Source organism: Eubalaena glacialis, chromosome 1 (genome assembly GCF_028564815.1).
Source record: "Eubalaena glacialis isolate mEubGla1 chromosome 1, mEubGla1.1.hap2.+ XY, whole genome shotgun sequence".
In the NCBI taxonomy this organism is placed as follows: Eukaryota; Metazoa; Chordata; class Mammalia; order Artiodactyla; family Balaenidae; genus Eubalaena; species Eubalaena glacialis.
Window position 1 is genome coordinate 990,556 of NC_083716.1, and position 27,906 is coordinate 1,018,461.

The 27,906-nt window shown below is 55.2% G+C and overlaps 1 protein-coding gene across 1 annotated transcript; it reads right to left on the reverse strand.

Moving 5' to 3' along the window:
• LRRC27 (leucine rich repeat containing 27) lies at positions 1-27,906 on the reverse strand. Its single transcript, XM_061191690.1, is given in 11 exon segments — positions 1-147; positions 5,478-5,607; positions 6,880-6,998; positions 11,951-11,985; positions 11,988-12,046; positions 15,173-15,319; positions 16,274-16,637; positions 19,284-19,342; positions 23,253-23,368; positions 25,962-26,191; positions 27,826-27,906. Coding segments are annotated over 10 exon segments (1,362 nt in total). The 5' UTR covers positions 26,148-26,191; positions 27,826-27,906.

The window sequence follows — 27,906 nt, forward strand, 5'->3', positions numbered from 1 at the left end:
TTAATACTTCGTGTTAAAAAATATATTCTGAGGCTGCGACAAAGTCAGGCCAAGCGAAAGGCTTCCAGGGAGAGCTGTACATTGATGGTTTCTGTTCAAGGTCGGCCTCAGTTTTCGTTTCATTACTTCATCCTGCAGCCTCCTGGCCTTGGGGAGAAAGGAAGGGGTCAGGTTAGCCTGGCCACAGGGCTGGGGATGGCGCCGGGTGACGGGCGGTACCTGTCCCCTGGGCCCAGAGCCGCTCTCCCGAGGGGGAGCCCCCCAGCGCGCCTCACCCCCTCTTCTCACCCCGATCCATCAGCTGGGCCAGAAAACGGTGAGACGGAGAACGAGGGGGACCAGGTGGCCAGAGCAAAAGGAGTGGGCCCTCCCGCCAGTCCGAGGGCAGGTGTGTCTCCGCGTAGGGGCCTCCCTTCCTCCCCATCCCCCCGGGGGGCCGTGTCCTCCGCACTCCCCTCCCTCCCCTCGCCGCCCCCTCAGCTCCGTCTCCCTGGGGCATAACCTGGACCCCCACCTCCAGCCCAGGCACGCCTGAGACCCCTACACCGCCTCGTCCCCTAAGATAGACCTGCCACAATCTTGGGTTAAACTGACATCAGAGCTTGTGTCGTGAGGCCCAGGGAAGCCTCTGCTGCTTGCCCGCTGAGTAGCCACTGCTTCCGGTTTCCTTCCTGCAGAGATGTGTACTCTCTGTGAGCTGACTGCTCCTTTAAAAACATCCACTTAGCTCTCCACGCCCGTCCTGTCCTGGGGTCGTCCAAGCAGTACAAGTCCTCAATATCCTCCCCTGATCTGGGGATCAGGCCCTGGACCCGCCTGGCCCCCCTGCAGACCCTCGGGCTGGGCTCCTCCTCCGGGGTCTCTTCCCCATCTTGGGAGGACACGCCCACTCTTCCAGCTCCAGAGGGAAGGGAAGGGACATCCCCGATTTCCCGCGTGGCGCCTGGCCCAGCCTCTGCATGTGCCCTGTCCCTCCCTGGGGGCTCCAGGACCTCAGAGCCTGTTTGGGATGGTCTGGGCCCGTGGCCGCCTGGCAGCCTGGAAACAGCCGGCTTCCTGAACCTCCCTGGGTTTTCCCGTGAGTTTCTAGAGCATCTCGGAGGTCAGGCCTCTCCGGTCGACCCTAGGGTCTGTCTCATCTCTGCTTTCCATCCCTCCTTTTGTCTTTGTTCTACTTCCTGGGGGATTTGCTCGACCTCATCTGTTGATTTAGGCTTTTTAATTTTTAGGAATTTTGGCTGTATTTTTCACTTAACTCCGAGTTCTCAGCTACCTGAGTGCCCACTTTTGTAACAGCTTGTTTCCATCACTGCCCAGAGGACTTCAATTCATCTGCACGTTTCCAGTCGGCCGTTTTGGTCCCTCCCTCGAGCGCCCAGCGTCCCGGCTCCCACCCACTCAAGGAGTAGGCACTGAAACGCCGTACCCACTGGGCCGCGGCCCTGCTGGTCAGCAGGACGGGGGCAGGGGGGCCCACGAGCCAGGGTTCTGAGGGCATTTGTCTCCGCCAGTTTTCTTCGGAGGCCCCTTCCCGCTCTCAACGGGGGAGAGCAGGCGCCCGGCCTGATCCTCATGGCTCTCGTGCTCAGGAAGGCATCGCGTGGCGCCTGCCTTCCGCGGGGCTCCTCCTTGCTCAATCTCTGAGAGTCCAGCCCCCGCGCGTCCTGCTGGGTGGGCAGGGGAGCTGAGCAGGGTGGTGAGGGCGCTGCGGACCTTCCACCCTCAGCCTCTCCAGTCCTGAGTCTGTGGGCCCCGTGGAACCAGCCATCTCGCTTCCTGCCAGCCTCCCTCTCAGAGGCCCTCGTGTCACACCAGCAGGTGGCTTTCTTCCTCCAGAACCAAGCTGGCCTGTGAATGGTTAGGTTACAGGCTCAGCGGCTGGAACAAAGGCCCAGACGGGGAGGCTGAACCAGGTGCCGCGGTTTATCTGAGGGCCGCTATCAGCGTGGGGACGTTACTCTGCCCCTCACTCCACACTCTCAACCTCAGGGTCTGGGATGGCTGCCCCAGCTCCCACCATCGCCTGTGCATTCCAGCAGGGGGAGGGGAGGACAAGCTCAGGAAGTTCATACACACATCTATGTCTATTCCCGTCCTGTTGGCCAGACCATAGTCACAGGCCATCGCATACGCTGCAAGGGGTGTTGGGAAACGTGGCCTCTAGCGGGTGGCCTGTGCTCTGTTCGTGATTATGGGAGGAGCTGGCCTCTCCTCTCCCTTTCCTTTGTGCCGAGGAGCTGCATCACTTTAAGGACATCTTGGTTGCTTCCAAGTTTTGGCAGTTATGAATGAAGCTGCTACAAACATTTGTGTGCAGGTTTCCGTGTGGACATGAGTTTTCAACTCCTGTGGGTAAATACTAAGGAGCACCACTGCTGGACTGTATGATGAGTATACTTAATTTTGTAAGAAACCGTCACACTGTCTCCAAGGTGGCTGCACTGTTCTGCATTCCCGCCGGTGGTGAATGAGAGTCCCTGCTTCTCCTCCGTCTCACGGGCACCTGGTGTTGTCAGTGTCTGCATTACAGCCATTCTAACAGGTGTGCCGTGCTAGCTCCTTGTTGCTTTAATTTGCATTTCCTAATGAAGTATTTTGTTCAGCATTTTTTCATAAGCATATTTAACATCTATATATCTTCTCTGGCAAGGTGTCTGTTCAGATCTGTGGCCCATTATTTAATTGGGTTGTTTGCTTTCTTATTGTTGAGTTTTTAAGAGCTCTTCGCATATTTTGGACAACAGTGCTTTATCAGATATGTCTTTTGCAAATATTTCCTCCAAGTCTGTGGCTGTCTTATTCTTGACAGTGTCCTGCACAGAACAGAATTTTTAAATTTTAATGAAGTCCAACTTACCAATTTTTTCTTTCATGCCTTGATGTTCTATGTAAAAAGGCGTCACCAACTCAAGGTCATCTAGGTTTTCTCCTATGTTGTCTTCTAGGAGCTTTATATTTTTGCATTTTACATTTAGGTCTGTGACCCATTTTTTACAGCTTTATTGAGGTATAATTTATATACAAAAACTGTACATATTCAATGTACACAGTCTGGTAAGAGTGATCCACTTTTAGTTAATATTTGTGAAGGGTATAAGGTCTGTGACTAGATTCCTTTTTTTGTGTATGGATGTCCAGCAGGTTCCAGCACCATTTGTTGAGAAGAGTATCTTTGCTCTGTTTTGTTACCTTTGCTCATGTGTTAAAGATCAGTTGACTGTATTTGTGTGGGTCCATTTCTGGGCTCTCTCTTCTGTTCCATTGATCTATTCGTCTCTTCTTTCACCAGCACCACACTGTCTTGATTACTGTAACTTTATAGAAAGTCTTAAAGTTGAGTAGTGTCAGTCCTCTTTGTTCTTCTGACTTGTGTTGGCTATTCTGGGTCTTTTGCCTCTCCACATAAACTTTAGAATCAGTTTGTCAATATCCACAAAATAACTTGCTGGGATTTTGACTGGGATTAAGTTGAATCTATGGACCAAGTTGGGAAGAACTGACATCTTGACAATACTGAGTCTTCCTATCCATGAACATGGACCATCTCTCCATTTATTTATTCTTCTTTAGTTTCCTTCATCAGAGTTTTGTAGTTTTCCTCATATAGATTTTGTGCACATTTTGTTAGATTTATACCTAGCACCATTTTTGGGGTGCTAATATAAATGGTATTGTGTTTTTAATTTCAAATTCCACTTGTTCATTGCTGGTATATGGTAAGCAATGGACTTTTATACATTAACCTTGTATCCTGCAACCTTGTTATAATTGTTTACTAGTTCCAGGAATTTTTTGGGTCAATTCTTTGGGATTTTCTACACAATCATGCCACCTAAGAACAAAGATGTTGAGGAGAAACAGTGAAAGGGGACACCCCTGCCTTGTTACTGACCTTGGGGGAAAGGGTCTAGTTTCTCACCATTAAGTATGATGTTAGTGTAGAGTCTCTGTGGATGTCCTTTAACAAGTTGAGGAAGCTCCCCTCTATTCCCAGTTTGCTGAGAGTTTTTTTTTTACCATGAATGGGTGTTAGATTTTTGTCAAATGCTTTTTTTTTTTTGCATCTACTGATACAATCATATGATTTTTCTTCTTTAGCCTGTGGATGTGATGCATCATGTAAACTGACTTTCAGATGCTGAACCAGCCTTGCATGTCTGGGATACATTCCACTTGGTCGTTCGTAATTCTTTTCATATGTTGTTGGATTTGACTTGCTCGTATTTTGTTGAGGGTTTTTGCATCTTTGTTCATGAGAGAGACTGGTCTGTAGTTTTCCTTTCATGTAATGCCCATGCTTTTGGTACTGGGGCGATGCTGGCTTCATAGAATGAGTTACAAAGTATTCCCTCTGCTTCTATCCTCTGGAAGGGAGTTGATACAATTTCTTCCTTAAATGTTTGGAAGACTTCACCAGTGAACCCACTGGAAAACTTATTATTGATTCAATATTGTTAATATGTATCAGTCTATTCAGATTGTCTGTTTCTTCTCCTGTGAGTTTTGGCTGATGGTGTCTTTCAAGGAATTGACTCATTTCATATAGGTTATGAAATCTGTGAGCACAGAGTTGTTCCCAACACCAAACAGACTTTTGAGTCATAATCTGAAACAGTGTGATGAGACACAGCTGTTCAGAAGCCCGAAGAGGTAGGGTTCGGGGTGTCCAAGAATGAGGTTACTCCCGTCAATGATAGATTTGGAGAGAATAAAGGTTCCTCTGAAGGCAGGTGAATTCCTCAGGGCTGGTAAGGAAAAGAGTCTGAGAAGAGGGGCAGAGTCTGAGTAGGGTGGGGTCTCTACGAAGCGCCCCAGCCCCTGCCCGTGTTCCTTCCCTCCCCCTCATCCCTGTGGGCCCCAAGAGAGGGGACAATAGTGACAGAGCCCTCGGTGGGTGGTGGGGGATGCTGCTGGCCCTGGGGCAGCAGACCTGGGAGAGGGGCTCCGGGCCACAGCGCCGGGGTGAGACACGCGGCTCGGAACAGGCCCACGAGCTGGGGCCTGGGTGCTGGGAGGACAGGCAGGTGTTCCTGTGGCTGTGAGAGCGAGCGCCCGCGGGCAGCGGGGGCAGCTGACGGGGTCGCGCGGAGGCCTGGGTGCTCGCGGGGAGGGCGGAGGGTGGGCTGACTACGCGCTGGGCGGGGCAGGAAGGTGTCTCCTCCATCTCTGCGTCACTCTCGTAACGGCGGACACTCCAAACACGCAGTAGGTGCTTATCTACGTCTGTGGGATGGACGGATGGACGGACTGATGCCGGTGGCGACCTTCCAGCCACACAGACGTGGGCGCGTCGGGAGGACCACAGCTGCGGGTCGGTCTGGTGGTGCCGGCACCCGGGGGCGCAGGCTTGCGGGAAGGTTTCCTTATCCTCTGACCACCCGTGATGCTGGGAAGACTCCACAAGTTTAGAGAACGTGTGGTTCCCTTCGAGTTTTAATCAAAGCACTTATTCTCAAGTCGAGCTGACAAATACTTACAATTTCCAAGTCCTGTGTGGCCCTCCCTATCTCCTCGAGAGGTGCCGACCCTCGGAATCTGCTTCTTCGTTCCTGCAATTGCTGGATGTGCTGGGTCAGCTTTTCCTCTAAAGTCTCCTCTCGGAAGGCACTGGGGAAACAAAGGGCAACGAGGAAAGGATTCTATCCGAACAGGGAGGGAGAATTTTCCCTTTTTCCTTCTGGCCAGAACCGCAGTCCCGGGGCTGGTCGGCCGGCCCCCGGTTGGGCACCAGCCCACAGACGGACAGGCTGCCTTTCCCGCCCCGCCTGCGCTCGCGGCTGCTCGACCGGCTCACGTAAGGTGTTGCACAGCGAGAACACTGCACGCTGTGCACGCGAAGGAGCAGGTGTGTCTTTGTTTTCATGTGAAGCACGCAGTTTTAATAAACCCTCAAAGAGAGGAACAGAGCACGGCATCAAGTAGGATTTTAGACACATCTGCTCAGTATGGCCCAGAGCCCTCCCGCGGGACGTCGGGCGCGCAGTGGGAAGGGCGGCAGAGCCTGGTGGGTCCCCGGCCGGGCCTCCCGAGACCCCGCCCCACCAGCACAGCAGCCTCCTGTGCCCCGCAGGACAGACGCTGGGTGAAGGGCCTGCCCGCCCAGCATCTCAGAGCCCAGCTCTTAGGAAATCCTGCCCACGGCGCAGGGGCGTCCGTGTAGATGTCGTCTGCTGTGGCTTGCTGAGGGCCCACGGGGGCGACGGAGGTTCCCCGGAGGACATGAGAGCACATCCCAACCCACGTGGCTGGGTTAGTTCCAGGCGCAGACCTGCGACGTTGCCCCGATTTCCAGGGGTGAGGGAGGAATGAGCCCTCTGCCGTCCACAGGTCACAGCATGATGACCTTCCCCCAGGCCCTCAGACCAGAGCTGGTGCCCATGGTGGGAGCAGTGCCAGGGCCCAGGGCAGGCGGGTCCCCCCACCCCGAGCCCCCCGGTTCACTTCAGCTCTGGCCTCTGAGCCCGTGGAGGTGCCTCCCCGCGGTGGGCCTGGTGCAGACGGGGGCGGCGGGAAGGCGGGGAGGGCAGCGCGGAGCCCCCTCGGTCATTCCCGGGGCAGACGCTGGGTCGGCAGGGGGCCGAGGGCACAGCGCCCGGCGTCAGGGCAGTGTCAGCACAGGAGGACGAAGGCTCACCAGGACCCTGAGCAGCCGCTGTCCCGGGGGGCGGCGTTCTAGGGGTCGAGTGGACACGGCGGGAGTGAGAGCTGAAAAGTGGCGGCGTCGCGGCTCTCCCGCTCTTTGTCCCTGAGTGTACCTGGACCTGCAGGAGGGGCCCAGGGCACGCCGGGGGTGAGGTGGGGGGCGCGGAAGAGATGCATCTGCAGGGGGAGGTCGGAGGGCGCCGCGTCCAGCAGAACGGAATCAGACCCGGTACCAACCTCATTTCCTGACTTGCTTGCAATGACTTCTCTTTGCTTTGTTTCAGTTTCCCAGGCGAATGCATTGGTATTTTCTCATTACCTATCAGGTCAGTGGCAAAGGGAATCTTGGACGCCACCTGGAAACGCAGCGAGACGGTTTCAGGAATCCGGGAATACACAGCCGCTAACACCAAGGCGGCTTCGGGTGCAGCACACTCGTGCCCCACACGCTGGGGTCCCCGACCCTTGGCCTGGGCTGGCCGGCGGTGCAGGGTGAGGCCAGAGCGCAGGACACGGGGGTGCCAGCGCAACAGACGGAAACACACTCTCCAGGGGCCCCACGCCTCTCGTACAGCCCTGTGTTAAATCACTAAGAAGTCAAGCTAACACACGAGGGCTCACACCTGACTAATAAAGTGGGGAAAGTAGAAAAAGCCTCGCCGTCGGAAAACCTGAATGACACAACAAACTGACACCAACAAACTGAAAACGTGCAAGAAGTCAGTCAGTGCTGGCTTTTCTGCTGCAGACAGACCGCTGCGACTCCGAGTGAGAAGGAGGGCCTCCTGCACGCATGTGGGCACAGCTGGAGCCTAGGTGCGTCCCGCTAACTAGCCCCCTACCCCCGTGCCCGGCGCCCAAGGCCGGGCAAGCTCCGATGCTCTCGGGGACCCTGCGAGCTCCAGAAGGCTACCGTCCAGCGCCTCCTGCAGGATGCTTTCCCTGCTCTCCCCAGCAGCCGCCACGGGTTTTACTGGGCGGAGGGGCCATGTCCAGGGGCAGAGGAAGACAGGGTAGTTCTGTCGTGGTTCTGGAAACTCTCCGTAAGAATTCACAGGCCACCTCAATTTATTTTGAGAACAACAAATTCCTTAAAACTTATAGGTTGCAGCATTACACAAAATATGTTTAAATAGCGATACAAATGCTAGCGAATTCCTCATTTCTAGGGCCTGCGGAAGTCACACCTGGATTTCTGGTCAGCTGGACCTGGTGTGTCTCATCTGGATTTGCTCATCCACCTCCTCAAAGTGGCCCTCCTCCGTCTCCCACCTGATTCCCCTTTCCCTGTTCTCTATCTACCAGGTTTGCCTTTCCAGAACCTTCCTTTCCCCTCCTCCCTCCTTGGGCCACGACTGGATGTCTGGTTGGAGCCCTCCTGCGCCCTGACCTCCTCAGCTCCCGCCCAGAGGCCCACCGCCCTGGGATCCCACGCCAGGCCCCGTGCTGCCGAGGGTGCCCGACACCCTGCTGCCGGGGGTATGTCCTCACTGCTCTGCTGGGGTGCCCGGGGCTTCCTGAGAACCTGTGACGTCTGCCACGTCCTACCCTAGCCATCCCGTGGCAGCCTTGTCCTGCCCCGGGGCCCTGGTACGATTCTGCCTTCAGCGCCAGAAACTGGGGGCTCTGCGCCCATGCAACAAGGACGCGAGTGGAAACACACCAGGGCCCTCGACCAGTGCTGCCCGCTGCTGCCCCCGCCCCCGAATGGACCAGTCTAGAACCAGGCCGAGCCTGCCCTCCTCAGGAAGCTTTAGACCTGTGCTTGTATGTCTGTGTGTGGGTCAGGGCAGCACAGCTGCTGTGGGGACAGGGCGAGTGCGGGGCTGGGGAGAGGCTGGGGGGCGGGTCCTGGGGAGGCGAGGGGGGATCAGTGCAGGGCTTATCTGCCAGGTCACCTCTAAGTGGGTTACCAGGGCGGGACCTGTCTGCCTGCGTCGTCGTCAGCTCCACCCCAGCACCTGTTTGACTCTTAGAAGGACCTAGCGCCAGGAAAGGCTGGGAGGGAGGAGAGAGGATGGAGGGGGGAGGATTGGCGGGGGAGGGGGAGCAGGAACCCCGTCCGACCTTCCCTCTGCTCTTCTCCCCCCGCTATGCTGCCAGGATGCAGACGCAGCAGAATTGAAACTATCTGCTGGCTGCCTGGGAGCTGGCACACTGTCATTAATCAGGGTTCTCCTAAACAGTGTTCCAACACAGGGAAAAGAGCTAGCGCTAAAGCCACTAGGTGTACTTCTTAAAGTCAGACATTTCATTTTATCTTTAAAACCATTAAAAAAGTATATGATTTGGACTGAAAGCCCAGCCATATTGTACTGTTATCACAACGTACAGAGGAGGAAGGCCCGTGCACCCTGAGGAGCAGGCAAGGAGGACGGGGCTGTGTTCGTGGCTGTGAGCGTGGCTTGACCCCGAGTTGTTTGTTTTTGGGTTTTTTTTTTTTTACTTTTTGGCTGTGCTCTGTGGCATGTGGGACCTTAGTTCCCTGACCAGGGATAGAACCCGGGACCCCTACACTGGAAGTGCAGAGTCTAAACCACTGGACGGCCAGGGAAGTCCCTTGACCCCGAGTTTTATATGTTGAGTGTCAAGCAGACGAGGGATATTCTTCAGGCCAATAAAATGGATTCAAAGGTCACTGGCACAGCTGCCGGGTTTAGAGCATCATGAAGAATGAAAATGCAAGGCTTTTTAAAAAGTGGGTGATGAGTCAGGAGGCTCAGGCCCCCTGCCCACGCGGGAGGCATCTTCCCTTCCCTTCCTCCTTTCAGGCTCCGGGGGGCAGGACGTGGGCGACCCCACAGAGCACACGGGTGCAGCCGGAACGCGGGAGGGCCTGGTGCAGCCGGGGGACAGAGGATGCGGTGGGCATGCAGACAATGCTGAAATCCACAAACCCACGTCTTTGTACGGACAGGCCTGTGATCTGACTGCTTTATTTCTGCGAGGCGGGACACCAGAAGTCTTCCAAGAAATCAGTATTTTTAACTTTACTAGACATTTTCCAAGCAGCTGGCGCCCTGGCAGCAGCAGTGGCCGGGAGCCTGCTGCCCGAAGCCTCCGCTCTGCCGGCCGCTTCCCGAGCGCTGTTTACACCCGGAGCTCTGAGCAGCCGCGCTTCTTTTCTGAATTTACCGCCACTGGGGCTTCCTCACCTGTGAACTGTCTGTCCTACCCTTTGCCCGTTTCTCTACTGCATTCTTTAATTTAAAAAATCTACTTGTGGTTTTTCTTTACATTTTAGATATTAATCTTTTGTTACAAACATATGTCACAAATATTTCCCCCTATCTTTTGACTTTAATTATAGTATTTTAGGCCATATAAAATATTTAAGTTTTATGAAGTAAATATTTCCTGCTGTGAGTTTCGGAGCTTCTAAATTTTGTATCTAACTTAGGGGGTGTTGTGCTACTCCAGGTTATACAGACGTTCGTCAATTTCCATGCCGTAAAACATAGTGACCACCTTTCTCTGTAATATTCAAAACACACACAACGGGATAAGCTGCTTCTTGCACAGTATCACAGAAGTCGTTTCTAGCTGGAGTGACCCACATACAAAAGACAGTTCACGCTGGTAACGCCACGCCCATGGGCACCACAGCCACGTGGTAGAAGCAACTCACGCATTTGTGGATGGACGGACGGAGAAGCAAAATGTGCCCATCCACACGATGGAATATCATTCAGCCTTAAAAAGGAAGGAAATTTCGACACAGGCTACGATACAGATGAACCTTGAAGATGTTATGCTCAGTGAAATGAGCCAGTCACAAAGGGACAAATGCCGTGTGATTCCACTCACAGGAGGTCCCTACAGGAGCCAAATACAGAGACAGAAAGTAGAGGGCGGGGCCGGGGGAGGGGGGTGAGGACTTGGTGTTTAACAGGGACAGAGTTTCCGTTTGGGAAGATGAGAAAGTTCTGGAGACAGATGTGGTGATGGTTACACAGTGGGAATGTCCTAAATGCCTCTGAACTGTACATTTAACGACGGTCAAGATGGTATGTTTGATCATACGTTACGCGTATTTAAGCACGAGTGACCTGCAGCAGCTCCCCATCCGACAGCCACCACGGTCATAACGATGCTTAAATACAACCCTGGAGGGGGGAGGGGGGAGAAGGTGCACCAGTCTGCCCGGAGCCCCAGCTGCCCCGGGGGCCCGTGGTCTCTGGGGGTCATCTTAACAATCCTCTCTGTGGTCTGGGGGGAGAGGAGGTGCCCTCGCCGCCGTGAAGAGGCTGAGGGGGCCTGGGCAGAGGGGAAATCGCTCTCCCGCTGCGGGTCATGTGGCGTGTGGCCTGGACTGGGGACCGAGTCCAGCCTGGGAGCCCTGAGCCCGCCATCGTGAGCCCCTTCTGTCCACCCCTGGTCAGCACCCAGGAAGCAGTAGCGGCTAGGGACCAGGCAGAGGGACAGGAGGCCAGCATGATCGCGCGGGGCCGGCCCCAGAAGCTGGGGCCGGGCTGCCTAGGAGGCTGGTGGCACGGGGGCGCCTGCATAGTCCGGCCAGCGGGTGTCTGGAGCCCAGGAGCCCGTGCAGGTTGAGGCGGACGTTCATGAGGTCCCACCCCCGCTCTGAAGACACACAGACGGGGGCCCAGCAGGTCAGGGCAGAGGAAGCGGCGTGCAAAGGCACCGGGCAGAGAGGAGGGACAGCAGGGAGGCTCCGGGCCCTGGCGGGGGTGGGATTGGGGTGACTTGGTTATGCCGGCTAACGGGGTGAGGGGCTGCCGTGATCAGAGCAGGAGCAGAGCAAGGAGAGGCCTGGACGCCAGGACAGAGCCGCCTCGGGGAGCTCGGGCACAGAGAGGACTGGACAGGTCTCGGGACGGCCCTCCGGGCGAGGACACACAGCCTTTCCCTGGACCTGGGAGCAAGGTGGTCAGGGGAGTCCCCAGGAGGGCACGAGTGCAGCCCCCCCAGAGGAGGGCGAGGGGCAGTGACGCTCCCCCCACGAGGTCGGCCGGCCTGAAGCCCACGCAGGAGGAGTGCGGGGCGGCTGGTGGGGGACGGGGTCTGAGTGCCACAGGGAAGCTCCCGGGAGGCCGGGAGTGGCACTGGGGCTGCAGAGGGGCGGCTGGGGGAGGCCGGGGGACAGGGAGGACGGGCCCAGGCCAGTGCGGGGCGCTGGGAGGCCCACTGGTGGCCTACTTTCTGCGGGGAGGTCACTGCTGGCTGAGTGACAGAGGCGGCGAGCGGTCAGGCTTTGCGGAGCAGGCAGCCTCCTTCACCTGTGAACCTGGACTCCGGCAGCCACGCCACCCCTCGGGGCTGAACGGGCTGCCCTCCCCAGACGTACCAGGTTCCTCCGTGGGGTCGGGAGGTGGCTGAGCCCTCCCTCCTCCTCTTCATCCTCTGGGCCAGCTCCCTCCACTCCTGCAGTGCTCGCTTGTCTCTGGAGGACACAGCGGAACACGAATGTTGTCGTTAAAGGCAGCTTTGTGCGCAGCTTACAAAGATTTCTTTTTTTTTTTAAGATTTTTTTTGATGTGGTCTAAAAAAAGGTGTGGTCTAAAAAAAGACCATTTTTAAAGTCTTTACTGAATTTGTTACAATATCGCTTCTGTTTTATGTTTTGGTTTTTTGGCCACGAGGCATATGGGATCTTAGCTCCCCAACCAGGGATCGAACCTGCACCTCCTGCACTGGAAGGTGAGTCTTTGCCACTGGACCCCCAGGGAGGTCCCTACAAGGATTTCTACTGTCACTTTTATTTATTTATTTATTTATATTTATTTTTGGCTGTGTTGGGTCTTCGTTTGTATGCGAGGGCTTTCTCTAGTTGTGGCAAGCGGGGGCCACTCCTCATCGCGGTGCGTGGGTCTCTCACTATCGCGGCCTCTCCTGTTGCGGAGCACAGGCTCCAGACGCGCAGGCTCAGTAGTTGTGGCTCACGGGCCTAGTTGCTCCACGGCATGTGGGATCTTCCCAGACCAGGGCTTGAACCCGTGTCCCCTGCATTAGCAGGCAGATTCTCAACCACTGCGCCACCAGGGAAGCCCCTCTACTGTCACTTTTAAAGCTTCACACAAAAGCCCTTCACTCCTGGCCCCGTGGCCGGACACACGGGCATCCTGGGGGCTCCAAAATGCATGTCTGGGCAGAGCTCCCTGGGCGGGGACAAGCCAGGCCCCGCCCCGCCCCTGCCCAGTGAGGCACCAGGACACTTTTCAGGGAAGGCCCGGTCGGGGCCACGGCCACGAGCTCCGCAGCAAAGGCTTCAGGCATTCACTGGTCTGCACGTGGCCTGGGGGATGCTGACCGGTCCACTTCCTCTCAGGCGCCCGAGCCTCACCTAAGAGCGTGAGCCCTGTCTCTCCAGCCCCGCCACCCGCGGCGTCACTGTGCTGTTGGCTGCGTCTCGCCCGCTGCACCGCGAACCGCCCACAACAACGCCCAGGGGACTCGCTGCCCACGCGGGCACAGAGGCACCGCAACGCTGGGGAGCCTCTGAGCTGAACAGAAGCCACCCCGGCCCGGGCTGCGGCGACGGCGACGGGGACGGGACGGGGCCAGGGCTTCACCCACCACGCGCTCTGCTTCTGGATGCTGCCTCTCCAGCCTGGGTTTCCACCTGCCTGTCTGACCCCATTCCTGGATCGTCCACAGATTCCCACGGTCAGCGCCCTCCCATCCCACCTGCACATCTGGCCCTCGGTCTCCCCTCTCAGCAGAGCCCTCCATCGTGGGCCCAGACCCTGGCCACCATCCCAGACTCGCCCTGGCCTCTCCCGCTGCCTGCGTCGGGGGCCCTTTGGTCCCCAGGGTCACAGCAGCTGGGCCCTCCTGGGCTCTGGCCGCTGCCCTGCGAGGGCCTCTGTCCTATCTCCATGATGAGGCAGGATCTCGGTGCCGGCAGAATCTGGCTATGTGCTCCCCCGGCTCCAGGCCCGAGGGAGGGCCAGGCACCCCCTCTGCACCCCTGCAGAGCCCGCCTCGCCTGCGAGGCTGCTTCCCGAGCCCCCAACCCAAGCCGGTGCTCCGGCATGGAACCGTGACTATGCGACGTCAGGGGCGGTGCTCCTGGGCGCAGGGGACCTGTCTTTGTCTCTGCCACCTCTTGGGAAATGGGCTGGAAGGTCCCTTAAGAGGTACAGGGCAGCGTTCTCAGGAGCTGCAGGAGCACAGGTAGCCAGGAAGTGTGACGTGCTCCACGGGGCTGTGCGGGGACTAAGCCACTGGACGGGGTCCCCACGCTGTTGCCAAGGAGGCCCCCGAACGTGGTCCCGGGGCCCCCGGCACAGAAACCAGGGAGAGAGCTGTTGCTCGCCCTTTGATTCAAGAGCCGCCCTCAGCGAAGGCGGGCGGCACCCTGGGCACCGGGGAGCCCGACCTGGGGGGAGGGGCACGTCCGGCCTCCCGAGGTCCCCAGCCAGGCGCCCACCCGAGCCAGGACGGCGGGCGCCTGGTGAGGATGGTGGCTGCGGGGGCAGCTGAGCCTCGGAGACAGAGGTGCTTAGCAAGGCGCGGGGGGGGGGGGGGCCGGTGCTGAGCCTCCACAGCCGGGCAGCAGCGAGACCTGCCTGGATGCAGGACAGAGGGCCGTCGGGACGTACAGTGAGGGGCCACTCCCGCCCTGCAGCCTGGACTCCCGCAGAGGGACGCTCTGGGGAGACTCTGGGGCATGGCCCGCGACCACCATGGCCCCGGGGGCCCAGGCCATGCAGTCACATCTGAGCCTCGCTGTCGGTTGGCTGCGTCCCTGCCGTCAGGATGCCAGCCCCAGGGCAGGGACACCGTGCGCCCTGACCAGGTCTGAGGGCCTAACGTCACCCAGCCTCTCCCTGAAGGACATGAAACCCGACTTGAAAAGCACGTCTGGTGTCGGCACCACCACGCTGGCCCATTAGAACACGTGCTCTGCGAACCATCTGCATCCGCAGGGCCCTGAGAGAAAACACTCAGGCGGGTGATTTCAGGAGGGTTTATTCACCAGGCGGAGCAGGGGCCCTGCGAGGAGGACGGGCTGCGGCCACCCCGGGGCCCCGGGGTGAGGGACGGAGGGGCTGCCGGCGCCCAGGAGCGGGAGCGGCGGGCGGGGCAGAGGGCCCCTGCCCTCCCTCCCCGCTTCTCTCTGACCTCCCGCCGGAGCCCCCCCTGGCCAAACCCAACCAGAAGGTGGAGGGCGCCGTCCATGCCAGCCGGCCTCGCAGGCCCAGAGCGCGGTGGAGACGGGCAGTTGGCGGGGCTGGAGGACAGAGGGGACAGAGGAGACAGTGAGGACAGGGCCCGAGCTGGCCCCCCGCCGAGGCCGACCGAGCCAGCAGCAGCCCGCGGGACAGAGGCAGGAGCGCACCCCCCAGACGGGCACGTTATTTTTAAGCCACTTTCCTTAAACAAGACCTGTAAGCCGGGTGATTGACAGGAGAGGACGGGTAAAGGAAGAGCAAGGAACCAGAGGAGGGACCAGGGCCGACGGGGCGGCGAACGTGCAGGCCTGCGCCCGGCCCGGCCACACGCCCCGCGAGGAGCAGAACAGCGGCCAGGCGAGGCCAGGGCCGCCCCCCTACCCCCACCTCACCTCCTGCGCTGCTCCAGCTGGGCCTGCTTCCCCGGCAGCTCCCGGAGGGCCAGGCCCCCGCTCTCTTCCGGCAGGCCGGTGCGGCCCAGGGCCTGCTGCCGTGGGGCCAGCTCGGGCAGGACGCTCTTGAAGGAGGGCGTCCTCGTCCTACGATGATACCAGGTCGTCAGCCGAGCACCGCACTGAACCCCGTGACAGCCCCGAGGGTGAGTGCAGGGCCGCGGGCTGGCTGCACGGAGATGCCCCGACGGTCACGGACAGCCGCCACCCCCAGAAGCCACGACGTAGGCGGGGTGGGCCGTCAGGGCCTCCACCCGGCTCCCCAGGCCGGGCCATGGCTGGACCTACACCTGGGACCAGTGAAACCGCGCCATGCCGGGAAAAGGCTCGCGCTGACTTGGACGAGGTACCAACTTGGTTCCGGGGGTCTGTGGGCTCGGGAGACCTGCCCTGCCTGCCTCCAGCCCTCCCAGGGCTACGGCCAGGTAATCACACTTGAACAAGGTTTTACTCTGAAAAATTTTCAAACCTACAGAACAGGTGAAACAACAGCGCAGTAGCCACGTGCATGCCTTTCACGTGGATCAAAGCTCTTTACTCTGCTTTCCAGTAGTGCCCAAGGGCAGCCTTCTCGGGCAGGCCCTCCTCACCGTCCCGCCCCCAAGGGCAGCCTTCTCGGACAGGCCCTCCTCACCGTCCCGCCACAGACACGCGGGGCGCGTGTTCACGCCGTCCGCAGGGCCACAGACCAGAGTGGCCGCTAACCACGGTCTGTGCCCTGGACGTGACGTCACCGCCCTTGCCGACGTATGAGCTGTCTTCCCCAACGTCACTGGGTCACGTTCTCTCTGTATATTCACACATCCACACACGTGTGCACACCACACACCCACACACAGGATTTGAGTTTTTCTCTCGTGTAACCTCTTCCTCTGAGCCTGTTTTCTGGGTAACTTTAACCTAAACCAGGCCTGGCATCTGCCGTGTAACAAACGATGGCGACGTGGACACACGTCCACCTGATGTCTTAACAGAGAATCACAAAATGATATTACAGCCGTGCAGAGATCAAGAGAGTACACCTTTGCTTTCAACTTCTACCTGAAGACGGGCCTCGGGCGGGGTCGCCGCGTCTCCCTGTCGCGCAGCACCGCCTTGAGGGCCGGGGGCAGCTCCACCGGCAGGCGCTGGCTCTCGGGAACCTCTGCGTGCTCGTTCCCCACGATCTCCTGCCTCAGCTTCCAAAAGCGCCTGATCTCCTCCTCGCTCGGCCAGTCCTCCGGAGGCTCGGTGGACCTTCTGCGCTCACGCAGGTCTAGGTTTTCCACAGGTGGGAAAAAGTCTGCCTGTTCTGTTAACACGGTTCCCTTTGCCTCCTGAGAATGAATGGTTTCTTTGTTAGGCACACGCTCTTCGGATAAATCCAACAGGGGATGTGGCAGCTCACTCACGGTCATCTTTTTAACTGGGGAAACGGACAGTGAATAAAAGGCCGTTTTAGTAGACTGCACCTCCACGCCCGAGACGCGTGCAAGCCTGGAGCCCGCTCCCTGCGCAGAAGGCTGGGTGGGGGGTGGCCCCTGTGCCCCAGGCCCTCACACTCCACATAAATCCATATAAATGAAGAGATTTGCCCCGTCCAGACCGTCTAGTATCTGCTTCTAATTGATGTTCAGCCCACACACCTGTATTTTTTACTGCAATGCTTTTGCTGACTTTTAAACACTTTGATCTCTAGGAAAGTTATGTGACAGAAAATTGGCCCACAACGTATTCATCCACAATTTGTGCCAGATCCCTCATCGGGCGTTAGGGCCACAGCTTCCCACAGACAGGTGTCACCTGGCCTCACAAGGCCTCCTTTCCCGTGACGTGCAGGGACCCAGACGTGCTGACAGCCAGGTGGCCTGGGCCTGGAGCTGGGCTGAGGGTGTGAGGGTGTGGGGCTTGCCCACCAAGCCTGGCCTCAGCCCTGGGGCGGGCTCTCCAGACCCAGCAACCCCTTGTGTTCTTAAACACATTGAAACAGCCTTGTCCTGTCCAAGTTACCTTCTTGTACAGAGTGAATTCATTTTCAGCCTTTCAGCCTAATTTATTTAGCTATTTTCTACCTTTTTTTCTAGTCGATTATGTATCTATTATACTTGAACCAATATAGCCCTCCTTGTATAAATACATAAAGAAACTACAATTGGGGTTGAAAGACAATGGGTTTTAATTACACAATAAAATTTTAAATTCTAAAAAATATGTTCAGTGTCAGTGGTTTACAACTCTGTTTCCTGAAGCGAAAACTTTTCTCTCATATTCTTAGGAGAGTGTGGAATCTGAACAGGTGAACCAGGTGAACACCTGGATGTCACGTGCTGGCATGACTGCAACTGCCTCACGGGACCCCAGGCCCAGGTCTCCTCCCAAGGGACCCCCGAGGGCGGCCGAGCAGGACACGCTGTGTCTGCACCAGGCACGGCACACGTGAGTCCAGGACGGCGAAGTCCTGACCACTACACGCTGGGGATCAGTGTTTTTAAAGAAAAACAGTTCAAAAAATGGGCAAAGATATGCTTTAAAAAAATCCTAAGGAGTGACTAGAAATGAACATATTTATCCAATTTGCTTGTGGACAATCGACTTAGAGCCAGAGACAAACTGGACCCATCGTGACACCAAACAGAAGGAGGGTGAATGCCAGCAAAGATAGTTTTTAAAATCAAGCAAAACGGCAAAACACAAAAACTGTAAATGGGGACTTCCCTGGTGGTGCAGTGGTTAGGAATCCGCCTGCCAATGCAGGGGACATGGGTTTGAGTCCTGGTCCTGGAAGATCCCACATGCCACGGAGCAACTAAGCCCACGTGCCACAACTACTGAAGCCCATGTGCCTAGAGCCCACGTTCCACAACAAGAGAAGCCACTGCACCACCATGAAGAGCGGCCCCCGCTCGCCACAACTAGAGAAAGCCCACGTGCAGCAACGAAGACCCAATGTAGCCAAAAATAAGTAATAAGTAAATAAATAAATTTATAAAAACAAAAACAAACAAACTGCTGAAAATTAAACAAAAAGAGAAAAATTTTAAAGCAGCAAGAGAAAAAAGATGTATTACTTCTAAGGGAAAACCAGTAAGACTGCTGACTTTTCGACAGATGATGGAGTCCACAAGACAATAAAGATATTTCTAAAGCAGCCACGATGCCTAAAGTCTAGGAGCCTATACAGTCTGCTAAAACAACCTTCAAAAATGAAGGGAAAATAAAGATGACCTTTTAAAATCCTGAAATAATTCATTACAATAAGACTCAGTATAACACAAAAGACAGATCTTCAGGCCAACACAGTCATCCCAGATGGAAGCACGAAACCTCAAGAAGAAATGAAGAGCACCAGAAGGGCGACCATGTGAGAGAACATAAATAAGACAGTTTAAAGAGTGTCTACTGGATCCACTACACATATAAAAGCAAAATTCATGAAAACAGCAGCACAAAAGGCAGGAAGGAGGCAATGGAGCTAACCGTTCACTGGAGAATGAACAGAAATGAACACACAACAGCTGTCCACATCCACATGGACAAACCTGAAAGATATCGTGCTGAGCCCCCAAACGCCAGGTCACCAAGAATACACAAGGGATGATGCAACTTAGAAAAAGTTTGAAAGGAAGGCCCTTTAAACATGTATTGTGTAGGGATAGTAAGTGGTAAAGCTTTCAAGGAAAGCAGTGAAGGATGAACAAAAATCATGCTGGCCGGGGGAAGGGGGGCAGGTGGACTCACGAGCACACCTGGGGCCACAAGGGCCTGATGCTGATCTTCCTTGAGCATCAGGTACAGGGCTCCGCATTTGCATTGTTCGTACACTGTGTTCACATATAGGACACACGTTATAGCAGTAACGTGTATAGCTTTACACACGTTATAACGTGTATAACGTGTATAGCTCTTGCGATCGGATCCGTGTTATCTCAGGGGCCAGAAGGATGGTGTGGAAGGGATTTAAAGCATCGGCTGGCCTTCCCTGCTGGGTCAGGCCTGTATTTCCATTACAGGTCTGGTAACTGCAGAAGACCGCATTTAAAACCATCTTTTATTTTATTGTTTTAGCACTTACCCAGCTCCACAGGTAACATTTTGATAGGATTTCTTTCTAAAAGCAAAGTTTTCAAATGCCTTTAAAACAAAACAAAAAATATGTAATTTAAAAAGCAGAAAATCAAATGACCATCAAATTTCTTCATCTGTCTTCCCTTTAAGGGGGCGGCTTCAACGCAGACGTGCACACGTTTACCCCACACTCTGCTGCCACCAGCAAATAGACTCCACGTCTCAGCATCTGGTCAGGCTCTCGGCCTCAGCACCGCGGACACTCGGGACCAGGCAGTTCTTTGTTAGGGGGACCGCCCCGAGCCCGCTGGGTGTTTAGCGGCATCCTGGCCTCACCCCACCAGATGCCCCCTCCCCAAGCTGTGACAACCACAAGGTCTCCAGATGATGCCCATGTCCACTGCGGCACGATCGCCCTGGCTGAGAACAGTCACGGAAAGATGTCCGGGAGACAGAGTATCCGCTCTGCTTAGAGATGAATAATTCGCACACTAAGGCCTCTTTGAAGTCTCAAAGCCAGGAAACATGGTGAAGGGGTGTTTCTCCCAGTATTTGACCAGGGATCTCTTCTGTCACTTAATAGCTATTAATATCCCTTACAAGGTTTAGCAAAAGACATATCATAGATAGGTAGAAGATGTCCAATGAAAATTTACTAATTGAATGACGATGGATGATAAATAGTTCACATTAAGCTCTATCTTGCCCCTTTTGTTCGGCTGCTTTTGTTTCTCCACATTTCGTCAGGGCTCCATCGTTATTAATGATCATTTTCTCTTTCTTGGTTGCTTTCAGGGATCACCAGCTAAAATCTGGTGTAAAAAGACTTCAAATGCCCTGGCTCATTCAGTGTTTCAGCCGAGGGGTGTGATGGCCCCCTCTCCTGGGCATCCAGGCAGAGGCAGGACGCCCGTCCCCTCCCCTGCTCCACCCAGGCTTCACTGAGAGACTGAGGAATCCTTGGGGCCGAGGCACTACTTAATCGCCAGGGACAGTCTGGCGCCCCGCACACCTGCCCTGCAGCAGACACAGACGCGGTCTCACGGGGGAGGACCTCACAGCCCCGGGAGGGACAGAGAAGCTCCACCTGCCTTCTCTATCACCGGGCGTGACGCTCCATGCCCTGAGCAGCCCTGGGAGACCAATGGGGAGCAGAGTGGCCTGGAATGCAGGCCAACCTGTACCCACATCCTCAGCTTTCCTTTCCCAAAAAACGTTCCTCAGACAGACAGCCCCCTGTAGACCCCATCAGCAAATGATGCTCCGGCTAGAGGGAGGGGCGGTCTCGCGTCTCATTTTCCTTGGAAGGTGAAAAAATTAAAACTCAACATCACACTGACCAGAGTCCCCAAGATGTGAAAGGAGAAAATACAGTTTCACAGACACAGAATTGAGAGCTCTAGTAAGTATTCATTTAAACTAAGTTTAACTTTTTGACTGGCAGCCCCAAAGGAAAATCAGATTACCTGAGGATTAGACAATTCTCTTTCCTTTTACTGTCTTGCATTTTCCTATTATTTAAAGTTCTTAAAAAGTAAACTTGGGGAATTAAACTTTCCTTGGTAAACACAAAGGCAAATTAGTTAAACATTGTTACTTCAACTTATTGGTTTTGGTTTAGTCCCCTTTTAATTTTGCTAATACAAAAATAGCCAAGGAGGACAGAGTTTGCTTTTCTAAGATTCTTCAACAGGATGTGCAGGCAGCCACGTACCCTGGACCTTCCAACATACTTTTCTCAAAGCCAAGGATGTTCCAGCCCACTTGTTTGTCTATTTGTTTGTTTGTTTGGGGGGGGGGCATGTTAGCCAGCTATGAACCGGAAAGGGTACAGGGGATTTTTCCACCTTATATAATAATACATTAAAATATTCTTATGCACACTTTTAAGTGATAAATTCACAAATACTATCAGTAAACCACTGATTATTTCATTTCACTGACTTTCAACTGAACGCCACACATTTATGTACTGGACTGGAGTTGCTTGCCTAAGCATATATACTGATGTACCTTTTTAAACCTTCTCTCCCTGCTAGCAAGCTTACACATCTAAGACACTGAGAGGGGGGAGAATATGAACACTGGCATTGTTTTAATTAGGCTTTCTGGAAAGCTTAAGGCTTTCAATAAGCCCATAATTACTTAAAATTTCTAATGAATGTTTCAGCTCTTTAGCAAGCTGATCTAATTTTAATGATATAACTGGTTATAAATCACATGCAAAATTATATCTTAGACAACATTAAGCAGCTGGCTTTGACTGGCAAAATCAAAGAATTCCAAAATTTGAGACCACGTATTTATTTTAGAATAAAGAATAGTGCTTATGAGCACAAGCCCTAGTTTATTTTTATCCTTTGAGGAGCAATTACTCACCAGAACTGAGTGCCATTTTGCTAAGACAGCCATGGACCAGAAGCATGAAACTGCCCTCGACACATCAGCCCAGGACCCCGTGAAGAGCGGAGCCTCCCCAAGCCTCCCTGACACACACTCAGAGATGCCTGGGGCCGCCCGGGTCACGCCGGTGGGGACCAGGTGGAAGCAGAGAAGGCACAGCTGCCTGTCACACTGCCACTGGCGGACGCGCTGGCTGGAGCTGCGGACACTGCTCTAGGCAACCAGGGGCCGACCCAGTGGGTCCAGGAAGGCTCGGGAGCTCCGGGGGTGTCCCCACCCTGCCGGAGACACCCGCTTGTCAACAGAAACTAGCTGCTTCCCTGCAGAGCCTGAAAAGGCACGGATGGCGCACGGGGATTTTCTCTTACTGTTACACGGACAAAATACTCACTTCTTTAAACATACTTTTAAAGCCAGTGAGCAGTAGTTCAGGCAAGTGAAGGGCCTCTGCGCCTCTACTCTGCCATTTCACGGGGGCTGCAATGACTCTAGCAGGAAGGGGGTCACCCTTGGACCCCTCTGTTCCTCCCATGCCGTCCATCCCACCTGAATCCCCCGGCTCTCCTGCGTGGACGGCTGCAGCGGCCTAACTGGCCACGCTGCGGCACGCTCACCCCTCCTTTCAGAGTGACCTTAAAGCCCCGTCCCTCCCTTCAAACCGTCTGTGACTTCCTGTCTCTTTCGTGATGAAATTCAAACTAGCGATCGCGCCAACCAGCTCTGGTCGACTGCCTCTGCAGGCATCTCCTGCCCCTTCCCTCCTCTGTTCCACCACACGGCCTCCCTGCCGCCCCTCCCGTCCCCAAGGACACGGCCACCTCATGGCCCTTGCATGTGCTTTTCCCTCTGCCCAGCATGCACTAATGTTAAAGGCGTGTCTGAAATTCACGTCATGAGGTTTCCTAAAGGTTAAGAAGCTGGCATAGAAGGACTAGGCACTGAGGCACAGGGGCCAGGAGAGCAGGGTGGCCTCACGCTGCATGTGGCTCCAGGACTGGGGGGGTGCCGGCTGACCTGTGGCTGCTGGGAGGCGCGGGTGAAGGGGGTAGGCAGCTTGGCCCCAGTTCTAGAAGTGGGAGTACTAGGAGACGCCCGGCATCGGAGTGGCAGGAATGTGGCTGGATGCCACAGAGCTTGCTTTGGGGTTTCCGATTTTCCCAAAAAGGAAGAACGACTCATTATTTACCAGGAACCAGCGCAGTTACACACAGGCCCTTGGGAGCAAAGCCACTGGTTTAATTCACAGACAGTATTTCTGACCCTTCAGGCAGCTTCACGTGAGGGAGTCAGAGATGGGACCGGCTGCAAAAGCCGCGTGGACCATCCAGCAGAGGTGCTGTGGTTCCAGCATGCTCTGCGGTGCTACGTGTCCTAAACTATAACCATACAGGTGCATTTGGTACCTGCAGCCACCGCACCTCCGAGCCGGCTTTGGAAACCCCATTACACGCTTCTGCTCCAAAGTCGACATTCAGTGGGGTGGGGTGTGGCTAGGCAGCCAAAGACAGGCACCTGGGCATTTTAAGGAGATGACGATGACCTCCTAACCTGGGAAAAGAAACATGCAACTCACTTGTGACAGCCGATCCCAGAAGGAAGCGCTGTGATCCTATTAGAGCGGAGGTCCAGCCAGGTGAGTTTTGGCAGCCACTGAAAGAGGTCTTTAGGAATCGTGCAGAGGGCGTTTTGCTAAGGTGCAATTGCTTCCAGGGGGAGAAAAAAAGAATGTTTTTGTCAACCAACTAAATTTTAAAACATGACACATCCTCAAAGCATTTCCACTAGTGACTGCAATCATACATACCAAGTTAAAAGAAAACCTATAACATTTATCCTTAAATCGTTTAAACGGGAGACACAAGCGTCAGAAAAATGAGGCCAGGCCTCACCACGCAGCTGCTAGAGTGGCTTCCTGGCCTGGAGACGCGGCGTCTCGCCTGGCTGGCAGTTCAGACGCCACCACTGCGCACATCACACCTCTCCCATCAACTACCCTTTAACATCCAACTTCATCCCCAAGTGTGTCTGAATCCTATTCTCCTTCCCGGGCCCACGCTGCCCCGAGAACGAGGGCGGGAGCCACGTCCGGGCCTTGGTTCTCATGCAAGGAGACACTGAAAAGGAAACTAAAGGACACACACACTGAGTTAGCTCTGGCGTCCTCTGTGGTAGCAACGGCCGCACAAAAACAGCCAGTAACCATCACGTCAGGAAGTCTGATACATCACCCTGTGGGCCCTTAGGTCGGATCGTAAATAAGACAGGACAGTACGGAAGGGGAGAGGACAAAGCACACGCACACTGACCCTCGCCCCGCAATACGTACAAGTACGATTTTACAGTCACAGTGTGGCAGGATTGTGGGTGACACAGAAATCCCTTCTCTAATGCTGTTGATACACGTTGCATAGATTTACATGATCACATATACTATACACACATATGTATTTATGCGTCTCTATTTACCAGGGCAGCAGAGTGTAGACGTTAAGGGCACTGGCCTGGAAGCCAGGCTGCCTGGGTTCAAATCTAGGTTTCGAAAACCTATGAGCTGTGTGACCTAAAGCAAGTTCCCGAACCTCTCTGTGCTCCAGCGGCCTGGCCTGTACCAGGTGCAGCAAGCGAGCAGCGCCTGGCGCACAGGAGCGCAGGTAAGCACCAGCCGGCACGACTGCATTGCTCTATGAAAGCCCACGGGGCACGGCGCGCGGCACCAGCAGGCTGTTCCTTCTCCACCAGTCTCTCAGCTCCCGGCTCTGCTGCCAACACCACCTTCCAAGTCCCTTCAAGTTTATGGCGGAAACTTGAGAAACACTGGCTAGAAACCACACTCCACAAATATGCTGAAAACACAATCCCTAAGCAGCTAAGACGCGGCACCATCGCTCCCTGTTGGCGGCGCGCGCAGCCTCTGGGGAGTGAGTGGCGACTGGACACAGCGTGTGGACGCCTTCGCACCGGGCCACTCTTGGCCCGGCCGCCAGGTCAGCTTTAGGCTCTTGCTCTCTCGGGCTCAGCGCTGAAGCCGCAGATCCTGGTAAACACCAGAAAAGGAAATCTCAGAAAGACAAGCTAGCATTCGCCTTTGCCCCACAGGGGCCGGTTTGAGTGCATCGCACGAGCCCATCCTCCCTCCTCGGTTCTGTGAGGCCGTGTGAAGATGGGGGTCTGTGTTCCCTGATCATAAGGGTCTCTGGAGGTGATAATGGTGGCTCCAGAGAGTGTTGCGATGGCTGTAAAGTGCACCCGTAACCCCTAAAAGTCCACCACTCTGAGTGGTCACCTCACTCAGTGATTTGTTGCCATGGTAGTAAAATGTATATTGACGTCTCTGTTTTCTGAGAAGCATAAATAGTTATAAAGTTTCTTCATTAAGCCTGAAGAAGGCTCTGGAATTTCCTCCTTCTTTCCTTATGCATGACACTGTTGGGTTCCTTGTTCAGAGCTGAGAGCATTTGCTTCATTAAAAGTGGTGCATTACCAGTAATTACCAGTGATGACCCAGTAATCACTCATGGAGTTCAGTGCTAAGGAAAGAGGCCGCAAGACCAGTGCTTGCCTGACGGGAAAAACAGGGTGTGTAACACAACTGGGGTTAACAAACTAAGCAGCTACTTAAAATCTAAGTACACGGCTTTTGTAAAAGCACTCAAAACCGTCAATCAACAGGGTAACAGTGCAATGCGTGGGTGTGTGTACCATGTTGAGGACACTGTGCCTTATATGCTTATCATTTAATTCTCCTAATAACCCATAAATAGATTCTCATTCCCATCTTCCAGGTGAGGACAAAATGAGGCTTAAGGAAATTGCGTGACTGCTGGGCAGTGAGAGAACTGCTGGTGAGGGCCCCTGACCGCCGCCCCTCAAGGCTGTGTGATGGAACCTTGTTCTAGAAATCACGGGAGGAGACAGACCCACTAGATCTCAAGCAGGCAAGGGCCGGACCTGGTGAAGTCACCAGGCACCAGGTAGAGTCAAGCCTGTGACATCTGCAAAGCTGTGGGTGACAGTTTTTACTGCACTTATTTTAGGGGTGTTGTGTTTTGATTAAGAGACCAAGGGTGTTTTCGGCAAGTTCCCCCCACCAACCCAGGAGAGGACATCAGCGTCTTCATCATCTGTGACATCAGAGGACATCAGAGCAGTGCACAAAACCCCAAGTTAACCCTCATCTATCTCATTCTCGAATTTCTCTCTAAAAGAAAACTGCAGGTAAGAAGAGCCTTCAATCATGTCTATGTGGCACATACGTACCATGCCCCAGAGGCGCCCCACTCACTCTGAGGTTGAGAACTTTAAAGATCTCTCCTAAATGGTGAAGACCACTTTGACTCAAGTCTAAAATTGCTGAAGAAGAGAGGATGACCGCCTTGACACCCTCGTGAGCATCTCTGGAGGGGGATGCAGGCTTGCTCCTAGCCTGACCAGCGCCGCAGGGAACCTTGCAGGAGCTGATTCCCTCCATCCGTCACCGGGGACCACCACTCATCCTCCCGGGTCTGGAGTCACCTGCAGACAGGGAGAGGAGATGCAGCCAACAACTAGGTACACGGGCACACTCTCACTGGCTAGCTCATGGCAGATTTGTGCTGGCTTACAAAGACCAGTGTTTCTAATAATCAGTATCATAAACTTGACTTTTGTAAAACAAACTGGACTGCAAGAAGGTTCAGATTAAAATGTTCTGCTCCTCCCTTTGCACCATGGAGTTCCAAGATTTAACTTTTAATTCCTGGAAAATGCAATGGCTATTTTAGGGATGAAAACAAGTCAGAAGATTTCAAAGCGCACAAGCTAATGTATCCCTTCCCTAAATGCAGTGGGGCTCCTAAGTTCGCACTTTCTTATTTGCCCCGCGGTTCTGTGGCATTTCCATTAGTGTTCCACTCCACGGGGAATCCTGACAGCTCAGGTTACTGCTTTGACTCAGCGATCAGCGATGGGTCTGGCTAGCACCCAAATTAGGCGGGGGGTGGGAACCGGTCAAAGGAGAACCTTGAATTTTACTTGTTCAACAATAGTTTGGTCGACACAAAATTTAAGAACTGTATTTCACCAGAACCTCATTCGGTGAGGCACACGCCCGTGTTTAATTCCCAATTTATCCGGCAATAACAACCAACACTGGAATGTTTCAGGGCTCAGAAGCCTTCGCACATTGATACAAAACTCTCGACAGCCAACACCTGGGAAACGTGTGTGCGTCTACCTCCCTCCATTTTAGGGGTGGGAACGCGAGGAACTGCCCAAAGGTCAAGCAATTAACGAGTGGGGGGCGAACCCACCGCAGACGGCCTGCGCTCCCTGGAGACCCTGGGCCTCCCCTGCGGTCCTTTTCTGTGAATCAGGGGGAGAGAGGCTTCAACCTCCCGCAAACCTCTGAACAGGGAGAAGAAGGCCTCAGAACCGAGAGCCAAACCACAGGGCCTAAAAGCGGGCGGGGCGGGCTCCGTGGGGTCGGGGAGGCGGCTCCGGGTCCCGGCGCCCTCCCCGGTTTCTCCACCGCGCCCCGCAAGCCCGCGGTGCCCCCAGCCTCTTGGGATGCGCCTCCGCTCCCGGCCCGCCCCTCGCCCCTCGCCCCTCGCCCCCCATCACCCGGTGCCCCAGCCTCTCTCGAGGTGCCCCCGACCCCGACCCCGGGCCCGCAGCCCCACCTCACTCTCGGCGCCCGCCAGCCCACCCGCACGCCCGCACGCCCCGGGCGCCGAGTGCTGCAGCCCAACGGTGGGAGGTGCCGGCCCCACGCGGTCGCTATGGAGACGCCCAGCCTTACGGGGGCCCGCAGGCACCAAGCCGCGCGGAAGGCGCTCAGTCGCGCGGCGCGTGGTGCGTCTGGTGCGCCTGCGCACGCGGCACTCATCCAGACTCCAGGGGTCCGCCCGGAGCCGCAGTGCTGGCCCGCCGCCCGCGACTTCCTCTGCCGGGCAGTCGGTGACACACACAGAGGTGGAGCGTTCCGGACAAAGGGGACATGTGTGCCGAAGCCCGGAGTGTCGTGATGCGCGAGCGCGCGCCTCTGCGGAGCGGGCGGCGGGGCACCTGCCGGTGGGCTCTTCGGGGGACCGCAGCTTACACACGGGAAGGCTCGCATTTCAAGTTGACCATCCGGCGTCAAGAACTTGAAAGTCCTTCCCGTTTTATACCTTCCCGTCTGCAGCAGGCAGACCTACGTCCTCTTGGGGTCACAGGATGGCTGTCCCGGTTGCAGTCGTCACTCGGACGCC